Here is an 18,459-nt window from a genome sequence, read left to right as displayed (position 1 = left end):
GCTATAAAATTTTTCTACTGAATTTCAAATTAAGTTCCTCATTCAAAATGGATGTATCCTTAAAGAAGCATAATTATTTAGGGATGGTCAGTTAAAGCAAACTTTCAGTCTAATGAAATGTGGAGGATCTTTTTAAAAAGGTCCCATCCTATAATGCAGGAAAGAAGATTAAAATGTGTAATTCTAGTCATTAAATCAAATGCCCCTACTCCCAGAAAGCACACCACCACCACCACCAACACAAAGACATACAAAGGAAGCAATTTTATCTCATTTGAACCATCACTATCTTAATTGCTCTTAAATGGTTCAGTTGATGCTTCTAAATTCCAAAACCCTCACAAGGAACTCATGACTCATTGCCAATAAAAGCAGTGATTCTTGACAAAAACACTTTCCTCCCATAAATGGAACCTACAGAACACTAAAATTGGAAAGTTTTAAACTTATCTATTTGATATAAGAAATAATTCTTAACAAATTCTCTTCAAATTTCAAGGCTTTTTCCATCTAAATTTGCACTATGAAAATTAAGCCAATAATAAAAAAATTCATTCACCAGCAAAAAAAAATATATATATATGATTTCTAAGAGTATATGTTCTTTAGTTTTCTAAGAGTATGTTCTTTAGATCATTTGCTGCAAATGATCCATGATGATACAAAGTGCCCTACATGAAATGAGACAAGGGACCCTGCAATGTCCTGCATTCAGTTACTGACAAAACCTTCACGAAACTGTTATTAGCTACCAAAGCCTGGCAGTTTTAAAATTCACTTTGCTGCTTTAACTTTGACTCATCTTCCAAAACACACACACACACACACACACACACACACACACACACACACACAATCATTCTCTCTGTCCCTTATACTCCTTGATTTAACAGCTAGTTGATATACTTTAAAACTAGAGTAGTGCTCCCCCATTCTAAAAAGCCTACAGCAGTGCTAGCATTAAACAAATGAGAACACAATAATTAGCTATGCAAACTGTCAAGTAGATCTAAAAAGAAAAACAACCCAGAAAACACAACCATCAGCAGTTTCAAGCTCTAACAAGAATCTACACTGAGTTCCCATTTATTTTAAACAAAAATACATTAGGTCTCTGAAAAACGTTCGCAGCAATTTCCATGGAAATAGGGCAAATCAGCTAATGGGTCTTTTACATCTCTAATTTCTATGATGCTGATATAGTAGAAAAGTCTTTGGTCCTACACTCTTTCCAAATAATTTCTATCCTACTCCTCTATAACCAGATTCATTCCCAAAGTGAGTAGCATCTAAAATGGTTCCAAAGTGGATATGGAACAGGTGTGTGGGTCAAATCACATCCTGTGACCCCTAATTCCCAAATCACCCCCTAAACCTCACCACAATAGTTTTATAAGAGGTAATGAAATTAAAGGGTAAACTGGAAAGGGAAAAGAATTGTTAAATTATCTGGGGCATTTGTGTGTGAATGGAAGGGAGAAGACATTCAATTCTTTGTGTGGAGAGTATGAATTACACAATTTGTAGCTAAATCTCTGGGATCCTTTACTACCTACCTTCTCTCTCTTACAACACGTTGAGTCCCTATGAAGCAACACAGACTACTTCCAACATATACATGCTTTGTCTGAAATATCAATCTAATGCTTACATTGACGGTTAATGTTCCTTTAACCCATTATGCAACCAGTAATAGAATATCAGATTTTTAAAAAAATCTAGAATTGTGATGAACACATTTACTTTGAAACTTGTGTTTGCTTCAGTTCTCTTATCTTCAAACTTGTAGAACAACAGTCTGCTTTATAAAATTGAGAATGTAAGATGGGATGCCTGAAACTGGTCTAGGATAGGACATAGCATTCTGAAATTCGACTAGGAGCTCAATCATTATCTAACCCATTGACCTGTGGCAAATCACTCCCCATTCCAATATAAGTAGGTTAGAGTAGATGACCCCTCAGGTCCCTTTAAAATATAATAATCAAGGGTAACACAAGAGAATCTTGTGGTACAGATAAGCCTCTTGATTTTGGTGGTGATTATAAGAAGCTATACATGTGATAAAATTGCATAGAACTACACAGACACACACAGACACACACAATAAATGCATGTATAACTGGCAAAATCTGAATAAGCTCTATGATTTACATGCTGGTTTTGATATTGAACTATAGTTATATAAGATGTTAACATGGGGGGAAGTTGGATAAAGGGTACAGGGGACCTCCCATATCTTTCTTTGCAACTATCTGTGAATCTATAATTATTTCCAAAATTAAAAAATATATATATAAGTACCTAATACATGCATACATACATAAATATAATAATCTTTGATTTCATGAAATGGCTTGTTGACTGTCAAAGATAAATGCCAATATACAGGGCCTGATGCTTTATCAATGAAGTGAAATTTATTGGTTCCAAACAATCCACTTTTCAGCTAAATGTGATAATTTTTACCTAAAACAATTAGTGGTTTAAAGGTAGTTAGGATATTGACTATTTCTCCATGATTCGAAGTGAGGAAATTGTTATGTGACAGGTTGTTACTAGTGACACCATTTTTGCCAGCCCTTCTGTTATTTACCCTTGAATACTGAACCCTACGGATTAAGATACCAAATAACTAAAAATTTCAACAACATGCCTTTGATTTAAAAGAGAAAATTAAAACAAAATACAAATAAAACAAAACAAACACAATTCTAAAGGAAGTGTCAGAGAGTTACTAAAAATTGAATTCCTAACATTTATATTCTGAGGACTCTATAGTTTCTGTTCAATTAACTTCTCCTATGATGAGTAATCTTACTTTCTATTCCTAAAACCCTGTAGAATCCTATTCATCTAAGAATTAGGTTGTGCTCAATATATTTCCTTTCAATGTCATAGAATCCAGTGGACTCTCCTGACCTCCCTGAGGTCTAAAAATCATGGCTAGTGTCTTAGCAATTTTGTACCTATATGTTGGTCAAAGTTTGATTCTTAAGTTTCACCAGTGGGGCAAAAGAAAGCAAAATAGATGCCTGTAGCAGACTTCTGTTAGAGGTAAAGTAGAAAAGAGGCAAAGAAAGCAGGCAACTATAAAGAAAAGAGTGAGCAGAAGGAAAGAGAAAAGGTAAGAAAACGCTTCCCTCACCTATGTTTGGAGAGTGGTGGGGGACCTCAGTCCATTTTACAGATGAGACCAATGATAGAGGTACTTCAGACTTAGAAAAGTAGGACTAATGTCTCACCCAGTGAGATATAAAACAGGTCTTGGGTTTCAAAATTCTAGAAAGGGATTTGAAAGAAAAGAAGCATTATAAAATGTACAAGTCAAAGTCAGTCAATCCATCAAATCACCTCTGCGCCAGGACTAGCCAACTAAACTGTATCTTTAGGATTTAGCTCTCTTGTGGCAGCAAAGACTACACTCCTCTTAAACAGCAAAGCTTAAGACACAGAACAGAAAAGAGCCTAGTAGAGGATTTTCCTGTCCTTGCACAGCTTTCACCAAACAATACAAGGTAAAACACATAGAGGCAGTTTCTCAGTCACTTTAATTTAAAAAGGCAAAGAACGGTGAGTTACCTGATGCAATCCTTTTAGAACCCATGCATACTTCTCCCAGAGTTAATTCTACCAGTTACCATAAATTTAAAATGGTAGAACTACTCTTGCCAACTAAGGAATGTCACTCACTACCTGGTTCTACAAGAATTGAGTCATTAGCCACTGAAGTCGCTGACCTGTGGTACACCTGGAAAATAATTTAGGGCAGAGATCAGGAATGAGGCACTCTGTGCTCTGGGAAAACTGGCAGAACAGGCCTTCAGATATTTATATATTTTCAGGAGAAAATTTCATGAATCCAGATTCTTGCATCTTCCCATAATTAGAAAATCATGAAAACCATGAACTGAGATATCAATTCCTCATGACTACAGCAACCTTCTACTGAGATGTATGCTTGATTGCATATACCCCTTCGCCAAACTCACACATATACTGGCTTCCTTGCCTACCTCTTTGGAGTAATTTCTCATAGCTATCTGAGAGGCCGTCTCCAGGCTACAGGCCTTCAGTAAGCCCCCAAATAAAACCGAAACTCACAGTTATCACGTTGTGCCTTTTCTTTTCAGTCGACACAACCAATAAAAGAATAAAATACATTAATAGGTAATGAGCCAAGAAAGACACTAAGGATGGTAAACGTGTGTCAAAGCTGCTGTAACAGAATCCAGGCCTTTACTTCATTTGGCCATAATGAAAAGAGCTGGTGAGAAGTGTGAGGCTATCACCTAACACTTTGCCCCTCTTTGCTCTCCCTAGTGCCACAGTGCCACAATGCATCTTAAGCTTTGTGGGGTCCGGGTAATGCTTTAAAGTTGAAGTGTTTCAAGCTAACTGTGTTCTGGAAGTCAAATCTATCATTATAAGATTACATTAAAAGCTAAGCCTCTACTGTACATATCAATTTGTACTCCAAAATGCTGGTTTCCCAGAGCATTCACCAAATCCTGTCTAGGTTTAGATGCTGATAAGAAATAGAAGAAAAAAAATTAAAAATGCAATCACTGCACCTTCCATGTATTGTCTTAAAACTGTAAATGCCAAAGTTCTACTTTCATTTCCTTGTGTCTCTGAATATTTCCCTGCTAAATATTTCAAATTACTATAGACACTCACAAGCTATATTAGTTTTTACAGCTAAATTATGAACGTTCATAAAAATAATTTGTCCTACACATCTAACCTTTTGTTCTCAATGTAGACAGACCCAGTTTCTTTTTCACATTTATAGAAAAATGCTTACAAAGTCTTGTTCTCTGAGGATCTCATTTGGCAGTGATTAAATTTATTTTTCATAAATCTTTATTGGTGATGAGAATTTTTCTCAGACTGTGCTGTTGATTGCTTATGTTACCTCTTTCCTTACCACTTTCATTAGAAGTCTCATTGTACCTTGTTTCTTAGAGAAGAATTTGAAACTGATTCGGGGATGAAGGACTTTTAGTCCAGAGTATGCAGCACTTTATGAAATATTTATCCATACAGAGCCTAAAAATACACATGGTAGGTACAGCATTCACATGGGTAATTATTTAGTAGATTCAGCACATAATTTTACACCACAGGGTTCTTATAAGGAACACCAGAAAGGGAATCAGAGTTTCTTGACACATGGTAATAAATATTTTCACTTACAATGAATAATTTAGCTCTTTTGGTATTCACTGTATGAAAAATAGATTTGAAATAATTTCAGGGTCTGTTAGCAAAGGTGAAGGTTTTGGAACACAAGGAGAAAACAGGGAGTATGGGGCCACTTTTCCCTTGTTTCCACAGAATTTTGCTTGTTTTTGTGATGCAGACACTGCAGATTTTCCCTCATTTGTCAAGATGATGTCAAAATGAAAAGATGTTATTCCTTCTGTAGCATTTCCTATTGTTAGTTTTTGGGATTCCAAACTGTTAATTATGTGAAATTTACCAGCCTTGCCCATAGAATGCTAGTAAGTCTCTATATTCTTCACTATGGAAGGAAAAGGAGATTTCCCTCCAATTAATGCTAGCCATGACTGGAATTATTCTTCCACTAGTTTCAAAATGAAAATTTCATACGAAAATCTCAGATGCAGGTTCATCTAAAAAGTCAGGGGAGACGACTCAACAAAATGAAAAGCAGTCTATGTTTTAAGACCACTTTTCTTTAAAAACTTTTTCTTTTAAAGGAAATTCACATTTATTCATATGCTAAAATCATAAAGTATTAGAGCTGCAAACCCCTCACCTTACAAATGGGGAAGTCAAGTAGCAGAAATTTAAGTAGTTGGTTTTCACCATACCAGTAGCAGTAAAACGTTCTCTACTGTAATGTCTTTATATAAATCTATTAAAATAAAATGTTTTAAAATTATATAAACTCCAAAAAATAACCTATACACAATGGGACATTTTGAATTTGAGGTGAATTGGGGCAGTTGTAAGGACAAGTCTAAAATTTAGGAGAGTTTTCTATGCTGAGAATGGTAAAATTTCCCAAGGAAACAGAGAAAGGAAGAGAGAGTCTGTGACCAACTTCAAAATAAAACCCACATTGATAAGGGTGGGAAGAAAAAAACAATTGTTTGTCCTCCTAAAATACTTGACTGAATGTTTCTTAGTAGAAATTTGGGGTAGCCCAGTGGGGAGAATTCTCTTAGGTATTTGTGGGAATCAAACCAAGTGATGCTGAAATTTTCCAGAAGTAGTTTGATGTCACTCAGTGGCATCTATGACACAAAAATTCTTAAAGCAAATCATTTCTCAAAGGGCATACTGAATGTTAATTTCTTAAATTTGACAGAAGTACAATGCTTATATAAGATGTTAACATTAGGGGAAGCAGGATGAGAGTGAACTCTCTTTAATATGTTTGTAACATTTCTATATATTTAAATTATTTCAAATTAAAACATTTATTTAAAAAATAAAAGAATCATACTGATCTGATCAAATCCTATGTATTACATATAAGTTGGGAAAACTGGTATTTATAAAATAATTTTCTTTTAAAACAGATACAGATATGTTCATAAAGGAAAAAAAAATAACTACAACCATAAAAAGTAACCTATGAATTCCCGACTGTTGTAATATTTACAGATATAAAACATGTATTATCCTCATTTGAATGGCATCTTTAGAAATGATCTTACATGGTAGACTTCCAAATAAACCAAGAATATACGTTTCTACTTCATCTCATCATTTTAAACCCTCATACCTCTTCCTAAAGAATTAAAAGAGTTGATGCATCATTTAGGGAATTGCTAGGTACAAAGAGAGAGAGAGGTTAAAGTCAGTATTTATTTTGTTATTGCATCAGTAGTCTTCTGTTTAAAATGACAACATCTGTTGCAACTGAAATCTCACTGGCTATTTGGAAAACTAGAAAGTCAGGAATCTCAGAAAACCTTGTTGCATGGATGCCACTATACAGTGACCTGAGCTTACTGTCTCTAGCTTGAGATTTTGAAAAATAATCAAAAACTATTCAGTTTGATATTTTATACCTAGGTATTATTTCAATCAATTCTAATGAATGGTTCATGAAGTTTCCCATAATTATTCACTATATTTTAAACTACTTACTGAGGAAACAATAGTATTTCAGTAACATGAGTAGACTATTTACATAATTATCACTTATTCAGAATTGTTCCACTTCAGGCCAGACCTTTGCTTTCTGCCTATATCCTGCCATGTTCTATTTTCTTTTTGATGGGTGCCCTTCAAAAAGAAAATAGAATCAAAGATACAGAAAGAAGTAGAATCAGGCATACTGAAAATTATTGCTGGAGTAATTTACAAATACACTTATTTATACCCTAGTGGCCTGAGATAGTTATACTTACTCCAAAGTGTCTTATTTACTATTGGAAAAGTGACCCAATATTTCAAGTCATCCCATCAATAAAAAGAAAATAATTTCTTACTTTTTAAGGGAAAACGTTTAGCAACAATAGCTAATTTTAACAAATAAAGAAAACAAATACAAACTAAATATGCAGGTGATTTTTAACTAAAAACAGTTGTACACATTTTGTATTACTTTTATCATTCATAAAGCATGAAAACTGGTTTAAGAAATCAATATGTTGTCCTGAGAACATGTAGAACAGGAAGCAACCACATTGACTGATTTTGAGACAAGCTACTTGGGATCTTGCTTCATATTCTAATACCCTCAGTGCCCTAAACACCACTTCAGAGGTTGGTATTGGTGTTACAGGATGTGTAGCCCACCTGATTTGACCTGATTTTGTGTTACCTTTTATTTTATGACTGGATAACTAGGGCTGCTCAAACAAATTCAGAGAACATACAGCAGAAAAACATCAGAGCATCTACTTAGCCCTTATTGAACTCTCCTTTCTCTAAGCTACCATGAAGTGTGTAATAGATGCTCAGCAAAAACGTGTTCATTAATTGAGACTATAGGGTGAAATTATTCAGCCTTCAATACCCCTCTAGTTTTATATGTGTTTGTCCTTTCTCCTCAGCTGGACTTTTAAGGCAGCAAGTGTCTTATTTTCCTTTGAGTCACCCCTGACATCAAGCATCTACTGATCTATCAATCAGTAGATATTTTAACAGATCTTAACTATTAAATGTACCAAAAAAACACTGAGATACGTGCTTATATATTATAATTTTCAACATTCTGGAAAGAGATGGTATACTTCTTGAAGGCTTAAGAAAACTCTTGGCAAACCCAAGAGTAGCTATTACCCTGAGATTTCTAGTTTTTCTATGTAACCTATTATGTAGCAGCTAAATATTTAGCAGTGTTTTATGCAGACACACATATTCATACACATACCACATTCAACTCTAAAAATATTGTAGTCCTACTACAAACCCAATGGATAGGTGATTCACTCAACTCTAACCGTGCTAATTGAGAGGAGTCATGGCACATGATGGAACACAATGATTTTTCAGCCCATGGGAAGTTGTGGTCTAGAGGACACATCTGGTCATGCAAGATAATCCATTATATAGATAGTTCACACATGGTTCATTGAGAATTGATGCCTGGGGCTATATCTATGCAACTCCAAACCAAGGAGCTTCAAAAAAAAAAATTAAAATTCTATTCAAACTCTTTTTTTTTGGCAGTACGCGGGCCTCTCACTGTTGTGGCCTCTTCCATTGCGGAGCACAGGCTCCGGACGTGCAGGCTCAGCGGCCATGGCTCACGGGCCCAGCCGCTCCGCGGCATGTGGGATCTTCCCGGACCAGGGCACGAACCTGTGTCCCCTGCCTCGGCAGGCGGACTCTCAACCACCACGCCACCAGGGAAGCCCAAAGGTAAAGGTTTTCATTCCCTTTATCTATGTCATAATTCCTTGTCAAGCCAAGGTTCAAGAGGCAGTCAAAAGAGACATGCAACATGGCTAAATTTCCTTTGGAAAATGGAAATTCTCTCCATACACAAGGTCCACCAACCAAATGATTAAGAGAGCTGTGGGTGACCCACAGAGTAAGAGATGTGTACTTAAACTTTTAAAATTTGTGTTTAATTCGCACATTTTGGCAGCATGATTTTGGTAAAATTCAGTTGTACTTAGGACTGGAAATTGTGTCTGGGTTCACCTTAGGATTTTGAAATAATCATTGAAATCACAGAATTCAGAAGTAAATTGATTTTTCATTCTTTTTCAGTCCTATGACCCTTCTGGGCAAAGACTGTGCCCTTGGGTGACAGAAGGCTTGATTAATGTCATTGCAGAATTTGAACTGGGCATTGGTCAAGCCCCCAGCCTTCAGGATAAAGTCAACAAATACTTAAATAAAACATTTAAAGTTATTCTAGAAATGAACATCTATTTATAAGCCAGAAGTGAAAAATCAGGAGATTAGTCAGCATGAGCTCCTAATGTTTTCATAATTCAAAGCTTACTTAGGGAAAGAGTCAGCAAGCCCTATTGATGCTTGAATCGTTAAAGTCCGATAAATAAGTTTAGTAGTTATTGCCATATTTATATTTAGATACCAATGACTCAAATAATATGACAGCTTAATTTGAATTCTGCTCCTATTGAATACTTTTCCTGAATATGGCAAAGAGAAAAAGGTTACAAACAACAAATAGCACACCATTTATAACCTGGTAAAGTACCTTCTGTTCATGGGATTTCTTTCCTAATCTATGAAGCAGGGGTTACCTAATTCAATGAAAAAATAGTTGTCACAACAGAAATGACATTCTATCTCATACTTAAAGGAAGATGCAATCAGAAGCTCCCTTGAAAAGAGGGGCCAGGCTTACTTCACTATTAAGCCTACTCCTCCCCTCCCCCCTCCCCTTTTCTGCGACTCAATCCCTTCTGTTCTCCATCTGCTCCGCCCCCGCCTATTGTTTCCTCTCCCAGTCGAGCATGCCAATCCCATCTGGCCATACTCTTGCTTTTGCTGGCTCTAATTCCCACGGGCCTAGGAAATACTTGAATGCCAAGGCTTTTCTCCTCTTCAGGAGAATAAGGATAGCTAGGAGACTATCAAAGAATTATCCGAAGAATTCACACTCATTAACATGCACATGATGTCTCGAATTCGCAAACTGCACTTTTAGAATCCTCTCTTAGGCTAAAATCAAAAAAAATGTTTCTAATTCTCTCACCTCGGATGCATTTTTAAAAACTGAAATCTTACTGTCTCTGAAATAATCAAAATTTATATTTCAAAAATATAAAAACGTTCAGTAATCCCAGACATGCATTTTTTTTCAGTAAGCAGAATTAGTGTAAATAAGTGTTACTCAAATCTTACCATCATGAAATATTTCCATTAATTAATCAGGTTTAACAATCACTAATACATTTTCTGTGGCACAAAACATACATTTAATTCACACATTACACCTTTACGAATTCTCAACGAAAACCCACTCTGCCACAAAAGCATGCATGGTCAGAATCTAAGCATATTTAGGCAAAATAATCACCAAGTCACTAACAATAATAAAGCAGTCTGGCAAGTCTTGAAAGCAGCTTTTATTCATGCTTTTACTTGAATCAACTTAATACATATATATAAACACCCCCCCCACACAATTTTTGGTTGTTTCTGCCACAAGCATGCTCATAAACATCTGAAGCTCACGCAACAAACAAAAGTAGAAGCAACCATGCTCAGGGTTTAAGGACATTTAAAAATTTAAAACAACCTTTCCACGTTTCATACAGAGCGTGCATAAATTTGGCATGCAATCTCCAAGAAGAAACATTTTAATATAAATCTTAAAATTAGTTTATCCAAAAGAGTTTATTCTTATTTTCATTATTACTGTTCTTAGGCTCCTGGTATCTTAAACCCTGCATGCTGCAGTTCTAAGCTGTGCTGAGCACCGGCTGTGATAGAAGAAGCTACCTGCGAGTTTTCACAGTGCCATCTCATATCCATGTCTGTCTGGCTACCCTGCGTGCTTAGAGCTTTTTTCTTAATTCTTAATGGAAATCCTAGGAAATTTAGTCCATCCTCTGAAATCAATACTGGTGACAGGAGAGCTCCCTGACTCAGTGGGAGATCAAGATGATAAACTGCTTGCGCATCAGCCTGGCCTATCAGTGCCCTGCACACAGATGGGCGAGGAAACACACAGAAAAGGCTCTATCAGTCACGTGTCACCAATGAGCCAATGGCTGATGCACTACTGCAGGAAGGGATGCTGCAGTTCCGTCTGCAGTTGACGAGGCTGTTGGTAGACAGACCAGCCCGTGCCCAGCTCAGAAAGTCTTGGCAGTCTCTGCTGTCAAATTTGCTCCCCCACTGTGACTGCATAGGGAAACGGACATTCCCCTAAACCCGGACCCAAATAAAGACCTATTTTCATGCACAGGAATTTTTCTCTGTATTCCTTTGTAATCCAATGTGACAGCTCAGCAGAAAGGAAACTACTTTTTAACATCCCAACCCTTCAACTCTTCTTATGTGCTTCCCTTCAGATGACTATCACCTTTTCACCTAATATTACATTAGAAGCCTTAAACTGTGCAATTAGCATGCAACCCTCCTAACAGAATCGGCTCAAAGCTTTGTAACTGTAATTTTATTTTCAAGTTAATGAATGGCATTTTTTGAATGCCCCGTTTATGATGAGTATTGTTATGGGATAATTTTGTATAGGCAATTATGCAACATTAAGAAATACATTACTATGCTTTTTTTTTTGCCAATTAGAGCTGTTTCTCTTTAAAGACAATTTAAGTCCCAATAAATATGCCATGTTATCGATCGTTAAAAAGACAAACAAGGTCACCTTATTTTTGATAAAGGAGGCAAGAATATACAATGGAGAAAAGACAGCCTCTTCAATAAGTGGTGCTGGGAAAACTGGACAGCTACATGTGAAAGAGTGAAATTAGAACACTCCCTGACACCATACACAAAAATAAACTCAAAATGGATTAAAGACCTAAACGTTAAGGCCAGACACTATAAAACTCTTAGAGGAAAACATAGGCAGAACACTCTATGACATAAATCACAGCAAGATCCTTTTTGACCCACCTCCTAGAGAAATGGAAATAAAAACAAAAATAAACAAATGGGACCTAATGAAACTTCAAAGTTTTTGCACAGCAGAGGAAACCATAAACAAGAGGAAAAGACAACCCTCAGAATGGGAGAAAATATTTGTAAACGAAGCAACTGACAAAGGATTAATCTCCAAAATTTACAAGCAGCTCATGCAGCTCAATATCAAAAAAAACAAACAATCCAATCCAAAAATGGGCAGAAGACCAAAACAGACATTTCTCCAAAGAAGATACACAGATTGCCAACAAACACATGAAATGATGCTCAACACCACTAATCATAGAGAAATGCAAATCAAAACTACAATGAGGTATCACCTCACACCAGTCAGAATGGCCACCATCAAAAAATCTACAAACAATAAATGCTGGAGAGGGTGTGGAGAAAAGGGAACCCTCTTGCACTGTTGGTGGGAATGTAAATTGATACAGCTACTGTGGAGAACAGTAGGGAGGTTCCTTAAAAAACTAAAAACAGGCCTTCCCTGGTGGCACAGTGGTTGAGAGTCCGCCTGCCGATGCAGGGGACACGGGTTCGTGCCCCGGTCTGGGAAGATCCCACATGCCACGGAGCGGCTGGGCCCGTGAGCCATGGCCGCTGAGCCTGTGCATCCGGAGCCTGTGCTCCGCAACGGGAGAGGCCACAACAGTGAGAGGCCCGTGTACCACAAAAAACAAAATTAAAAACAGAACTACCATATGACCCAGCAATCCCACTACTGGGCATATACCCTGAGAAAACCATAATTCAAAAAGAGTCATGTACCACCATGTTCATTGTAGCTCTATTTACAATAGCCAGGAGATGGAAGCAACCTAAGTGTCCATCATCGGATGAATGGATAAAGAAGATGTGGCACATATATACAATGGAATATTACTCAGCCATAAAAAGAAATGAAATTGAGTTATTTGTGGTGAGGTGGATGGACCTAGAGTCTGTCATACAGAGTGAAAGAAGTCAGAAAGAGAAAAACAAATACCGTATGCTAACACATATATATGGAATCTAAAAAAAAAAAAGGTTCTGAAGAACCTAGGGGCAGGACAGGAATAAAGATGCAGACGTAGAGAATGGACTTGAGGACACGGGGAGGGGGAAGGGTAAACTGGGATGAAGTGAGAGAGTGGCATGGACTTATATATACTACCAAATGTAAAACAGATAGCTAGTGGGAAGCAGCCACATAGCACAGGGAGATCAGCTCAGTGCTTTGTGACCACCTAGAGGGGTGGGATACGGAGGGTGGGAGGGAGACGCAAGAGGGAGGAGATATGGGGATATATGTATATGTATAGCTGATTCACTTTGTTATAAAGCAAAAAGTAACACACCATTGTAAAGCAATTATACTCCAATAAAGATGTTAAAAAATACAAACAAAATAAAACAACAAAAAATACAAACAAACAAGCACCAAAGGATGTACACATCCTGCTTCCCAAAGCCAGAAAAATAAATGAGTTATCCAGTGTTGGAAATATGTACTTATTTTTTGCCTTTCCTCTAAAATTTAAAGTAATCCTTTCGTAAGCAAAGGCTCCACATCTGGAATACCATATGGAAATATATCCCCAATACATCTGCATTTATTGATCATTCTGTAATAGAAGACATGTTGCACAGTTCAAGGTAACTGAGATGATTGTATCCTGTCTGACAAGGAAGGTTTTAAGTTGTGAGACTATGGTGTGTTTCAAATGGCAGTATCATGGAGATACTTTTTAAAAAGCTTAAAAGAAACATTGAACGATCTTCGGGAATAACCTTTATATCACAAAGAGGACCTGGGGAACCTCTATTGTTCTTTATGGCCCAGTTTTCATTATCTCCATGGCATTTTCAAGGACTAATTCTAACCCCGTTTAGAGTCACTCAATACTACTAAGAAAAAAATCTGAGAATAAGTCGTGATAGGTATGCCATAAAGAAGTAAATTGCCACTGAGGTTTAGAATGCTGAGATTCCAAAGCTCATTTTGTCTTGGCAACTATTTCTTAAATCCATCCTGGAAAGAATGGACTCTGTCAAGTTTTTGTTTTGCAAATTTCTTTCCTCTCTCCTTTATTCAATGTTGACTCTAAGGAAATAATAAAGCATTTCTTAAGTTCTTTACAGTATATATTGTTTTGTGCCCATTCTCTCCATTTGGCCTATTTATTCAATAATATGACCCTCAACAACCAAACTTTATTCTTTTAAAAGAAAAGATTAAGGCTCAGAGCATTTATCAAAAAGAAAACAACAATCATGAAACATTGACATTAAACCTATGTATTGAACTATTGTAATAGCCAAAAACTGGAAACCACCTACTCATCAATAATGAACTGATGAGATAAATTACAGTTTTACAGTCCGGATACTTTGTAGCTGTAATATAGAATGTGGTAAATTCAAACATGCGTATATGAAGAGGTCTCTAAGATATATTGTTATGTAAACAAAAATTAAAGGTACAAATTTAAAATTGTTTAAAGGCTATACACACACACGCATTTACACACACAAATACATAGCTGCATATGCAAAGGAAATTTCTGTAAGGACATAAAGTATCAGTTAATAGTGGTTAAATCTGAGGAGGGGAGCTGAGTTCAAAGGTGGGACCATAGCCTAGTTTTAATAGGTACCATTTTGGACATTTTTCAAATCAAGTCTATGTATTCCTCTTCTAATTTAAAATTATTAAATAATGTAAATGATGGTACCTATGTTCATTTATGGTTAAAAGGACGTGATTGGTAGATGCTTTAAGCAAAACTGTTGAGGGGAAAGGAGGACAGACAGAGGGAAGGGTGGCCTGTTTTTTTTCATGCAAAGAACACTGAGTACATGTGGGCAAGAAGAGAGCTGCTCAGTATAGGTTCTGGCAGTCTTAGCTGAAGACCTCCACATCCCATATTAACTTTCGGTTCTGTCATCTCTGAATGCAGATAACAGTGCAAACTTACGTGTGTTAAGGAGCTTTACAACTTCTAGCGACAATTCACCTGAACCATCTCTGATTCTTAGAGGTAGGAATGTGGAGGACTGAGAAATAAAGGATTTGACTAGTTACCTGAACTTGGGTGAATTAACTCTTTCAAAACTTAGTTTTCTCAGAAGGATGCAATTGGCAAGAAATGGCAGAGCTAAACTCGAATCTTAATTTAGGATATTGTTTACTGCTGCTTTAAAAGCAAGATGATGTGCATTTTTTTTTTTTTTTTTTAACCAATAATGGTATAGGGTTAAGGACAAGATGAACTCCATTTTCTTCTGGTTCCTACCTGGCACAAGCTTATTTTATCCCCAAACCAGAACCTGGCTTAGAGATTCTATTTTTAACTATTTTGTTGTTGTTATTCAGATTCTTATAACTTTAAGAGATATAAACTTTAAAAAAAGAATTGGCCAAATTTAGTGAAAGGCTTATAATATGCATTATTAAAGAATTTTTTGTTTTACCCCCAATTATTCTAAATCATGGTTTATGGGGGGGGGTGATTTTGTCCCCAAGGGAACATTTGACAATGTATGGAAACATTTATCGTTGTCACAACTGGGGGAAGTGTTCCTAGCATCTAGTGGGTAGTAGCCAAGGACGCTGCTAATCATCTTAAAATGTACAGGACAGCTCCTACATCAACGAGTTATCTGGCCCTAGATGTCCATAGTACTGAGACTGAGAAACCACGCTCTAAACACTGGGCTTTTCTACCTTAACAGGTTAAAAAAGAAAAAGTATTCTGTATATACTGTGATGTGGCAGGGAAGGAAGTTTAGACGGAGAGAAGAGGATAACCAAGGCCCAAGGCTGTGGGTCACTCCAAAGTTAAGAAGTCATGGAGAAGAGGAAGAAACAGCAAATGAGGATGAGGCTAGGAGGAAAAGCAAAGTGTGGTGATCTGGAAGCCTGTGGTAAAAAGTGTGTCAGAAAACACATTGGCATCAACTTGCTCGAATGCTGTTAATAGGTCAAGTAATCCATTCTCCATGGAGGTTTATATTTAAACAAAGGGTCTGAGAAATGAATCTCATTGAAATTAACAATATAAAAGGCTTGAGGTCCTTATTCCTTTTCATATTTGAATTTTTGAAGATGTGGCCAGAAAAAGTAATATTTACAGGGATCACAGGAGGGCTCTTTGAGGGACTACATGAGGCTTTTGTGACCCTCAAATTATACTTCTTAGGCTACTTTAGAGTCCACAAAGTTAGACTTGTAAACAAGCAAGTGAATAAATCCCATTTTGGACCCCTCCCCACGCCCCACCACAGCTTGCAGAGTGTCACCATATCCCACTAGCAAGGAGGTTAGTGATTCTTGTCTCCAGGACCCCACCCTGTCTTTCTATCCATAGATTAAGTTTTTAGGAACAGAGTTCTCAGAACCAGCTTCAGGCACTTTCCCTCTGTGACTCCTGTCATGCCAATTTCCACACTTGGCCAAGCCTGTGCGTCAGTGCAACAGGGCTGAGATACAGAGCCACCTGGAACACTGTGACATTGGAGCAGCTTCAAGCCACATTAATGCTCTCTGTAACAGGGAAATATTGCAGGAAAGCAGGAGAGAGACAGAGAAAGAGAGAGAGAGAGAGAGAGAGAGAGATCAGAGAAAAGAGCCACAGATCTAGATATTACCACGTACTCTGTGGTGTGGGAACATATTCCATGTCACAGTTCTCTTAAAACCAGAAGGGTTTTTACAACTCCGAGAGCTCGTATGGCTTGCATAGACCAACTCCTTCATTTTATGGATGAAGGATTTTGAGGCAGAGAGGTTAAATAACTTGGCTTAAATTAAGTTACAGTGTGATTCTGTCCCATTCCAGTCAATGGATCAACATGATATTGGCAAGTTTCAAGATTTTAAAAATCACCATAATTATCAACCAGAGTAAAACTTAGAGGAAGGGGAAACGTTGATGTCAAATAAGAGACAGTAGATGGCTCCAAAGCCTCCTCCCTCCCACACTGATGCTGGATTAAGTCATGGAAAGCTTTTGCTACCCAGGAAAGAGAGTATGATCCTCCACTGGGCATTGATAGGCTATGAAACACAAAAGAAGCAGCTTTGAGTCTCCTCCTTTCACAAGAATATGAGTGGTGGCTGAAAATTGTTTTAAATGCAAATTCTCTTGTCTGTACTTTCACCACAGTGATGATGAATGCGAAGTAGGATGCATGAGTGACTTTTAAAAGACATATGTCAGGAAGTAAGCTCTAGTTGTGAGAGAATATAGAATAGGAAATATTCTGGACAATTTTCCTTTTTTAAGAGAACAAACAGAAATGGTAGAAAATCATAGTGGATTACCTTAGTTTTAAATTTTATTTTATTTTTTTCCCCCTACAATGGCAGCCCTAGTTTGACACCATGGAGTGCCACTACACTCCTGTTAACTACTAATTTAATATTTGCAAGTACAGGTTAGAGGCAGGAAGTGAATTAATGTCTAAATGAGTAGAATTTCTCATATTCTAAATCTTATGGTGTCGGTTTTCTGCAACCTTATTCTTGTGGGTTATTTATTTATTTTTTTTCGGTACGTGGGCCTCTCAGTGTTGTGGCCTCTCCCGTTGCGGACCACAGGCTCCGGACGCGCAGGCTCAGCGGCCATGGCTCCTGACGCGCAGGCTCAGCGGCCATGGCTCACGGGCCCTGCCGCTCCACGATATGTGGGATCTTCCCGGACCAGGGCACGAACCCGTGTCCCGTGCATCGGCAGGCGGACTCTCAACCACTGCGCCACCAGGGAAGCCCGGGGTTTTGTTTTTTCACACCGATTTTTTCTCTAGTTATGCATGCTTTTTGCAAAGTGAAAACACAAGCAAAAACCCCACTGCCTTATATAATCTTTTCCATAACATTGTATTCTAAAATGTATTAAACTAATGTTGAAAATAAAAGAAATTGATACTCAGAGGGATTAAATATCACCTATATCCATGAAGTTAGCAATTAAAAGTCTATTGACTACATATCAAATGTTCTTTCCAAATCAATACCACTCCTAGTGCTTGCTCTAGACTCTCTGTGCTCAAAGTTTAGTATGCATAAGAACCAAGAAGGAACAAGTTAAATATTCAGATTCCTGAGCCCTTCCCTGGAGACTGATTCCCTTACTTGGATAGATCCCCAAAATCTACATTGTTGATAGGCATCCCCTCTCCATAATATAAGAACCTCAAGGTCACCGGAGAGTTTCAAGTTCAGAATTCCTTTTCATGAAGAGTCATGTCAACAGGATTTCTCATGAATGGAAATGGGAAGCTTGTTTTTTAGGGAATAAAATTTAAAGAGTGGTAGGAATAGTGTTCACCAAGAGAGAATTGGAACAGAGACCAGTGGCACAGTAAAAAAGAAAAATGCAGGTGCTTTAGAGTCATCCA

The 18,459-nt window shown here is 37.2% G+C and overlaps 1 protein-coding gene across 20 annotated transcripts in view; it reads right to left on the bottom strand.

The window, feature by feature from the left end:
* Positions 1-18,459, bottom strand: part of NRXN1 (neurexin 1) — a 1,121,986-nt gene that overhangs the window by 39,403 nt on the left and 1,064,124 nt on the right. The window contains exon 1 of one of the 20 annotated variants that reach the window (XM_029232594.1): positions 10,912-11,103. The exons of the other annotated variants lie outside the window; for them this stretch is intronic. Coding sequence (XP_029088427.1) covers positions 10,912-10,944 — 33 coding nt within the window. The 5' untranslated portion in view covers positions 10,945-11,103. Of the gene's footprint in view, positions 1-10,911; positions 11,104-18,459 lie in introns of those variants that run through there. 20 annotated transcript variants of the gene reach the window in all.

This window comes from Monodon monoceros, unplaced genomic scaffold (assembly GCF_005190385.1).
Source record: "Monodon monoceros isolate NGI ecotype Baffin Bay Population unplaced genomic scaffold, NGI_Narwhal_1 Super_Scaffold_19, whole genome shotgun sequence".
NCBI classification, from domain to species: Eukaryota; Metazoa; Chordata; class Mammalia; order Artiodactyla; family Monodontidae; genus Monodon; species Monodon monoceros.
Note: the sequence above shows the minus strand (reverse complement) of the source record. Positions and strands in the feature narration are given on the sequence as shown.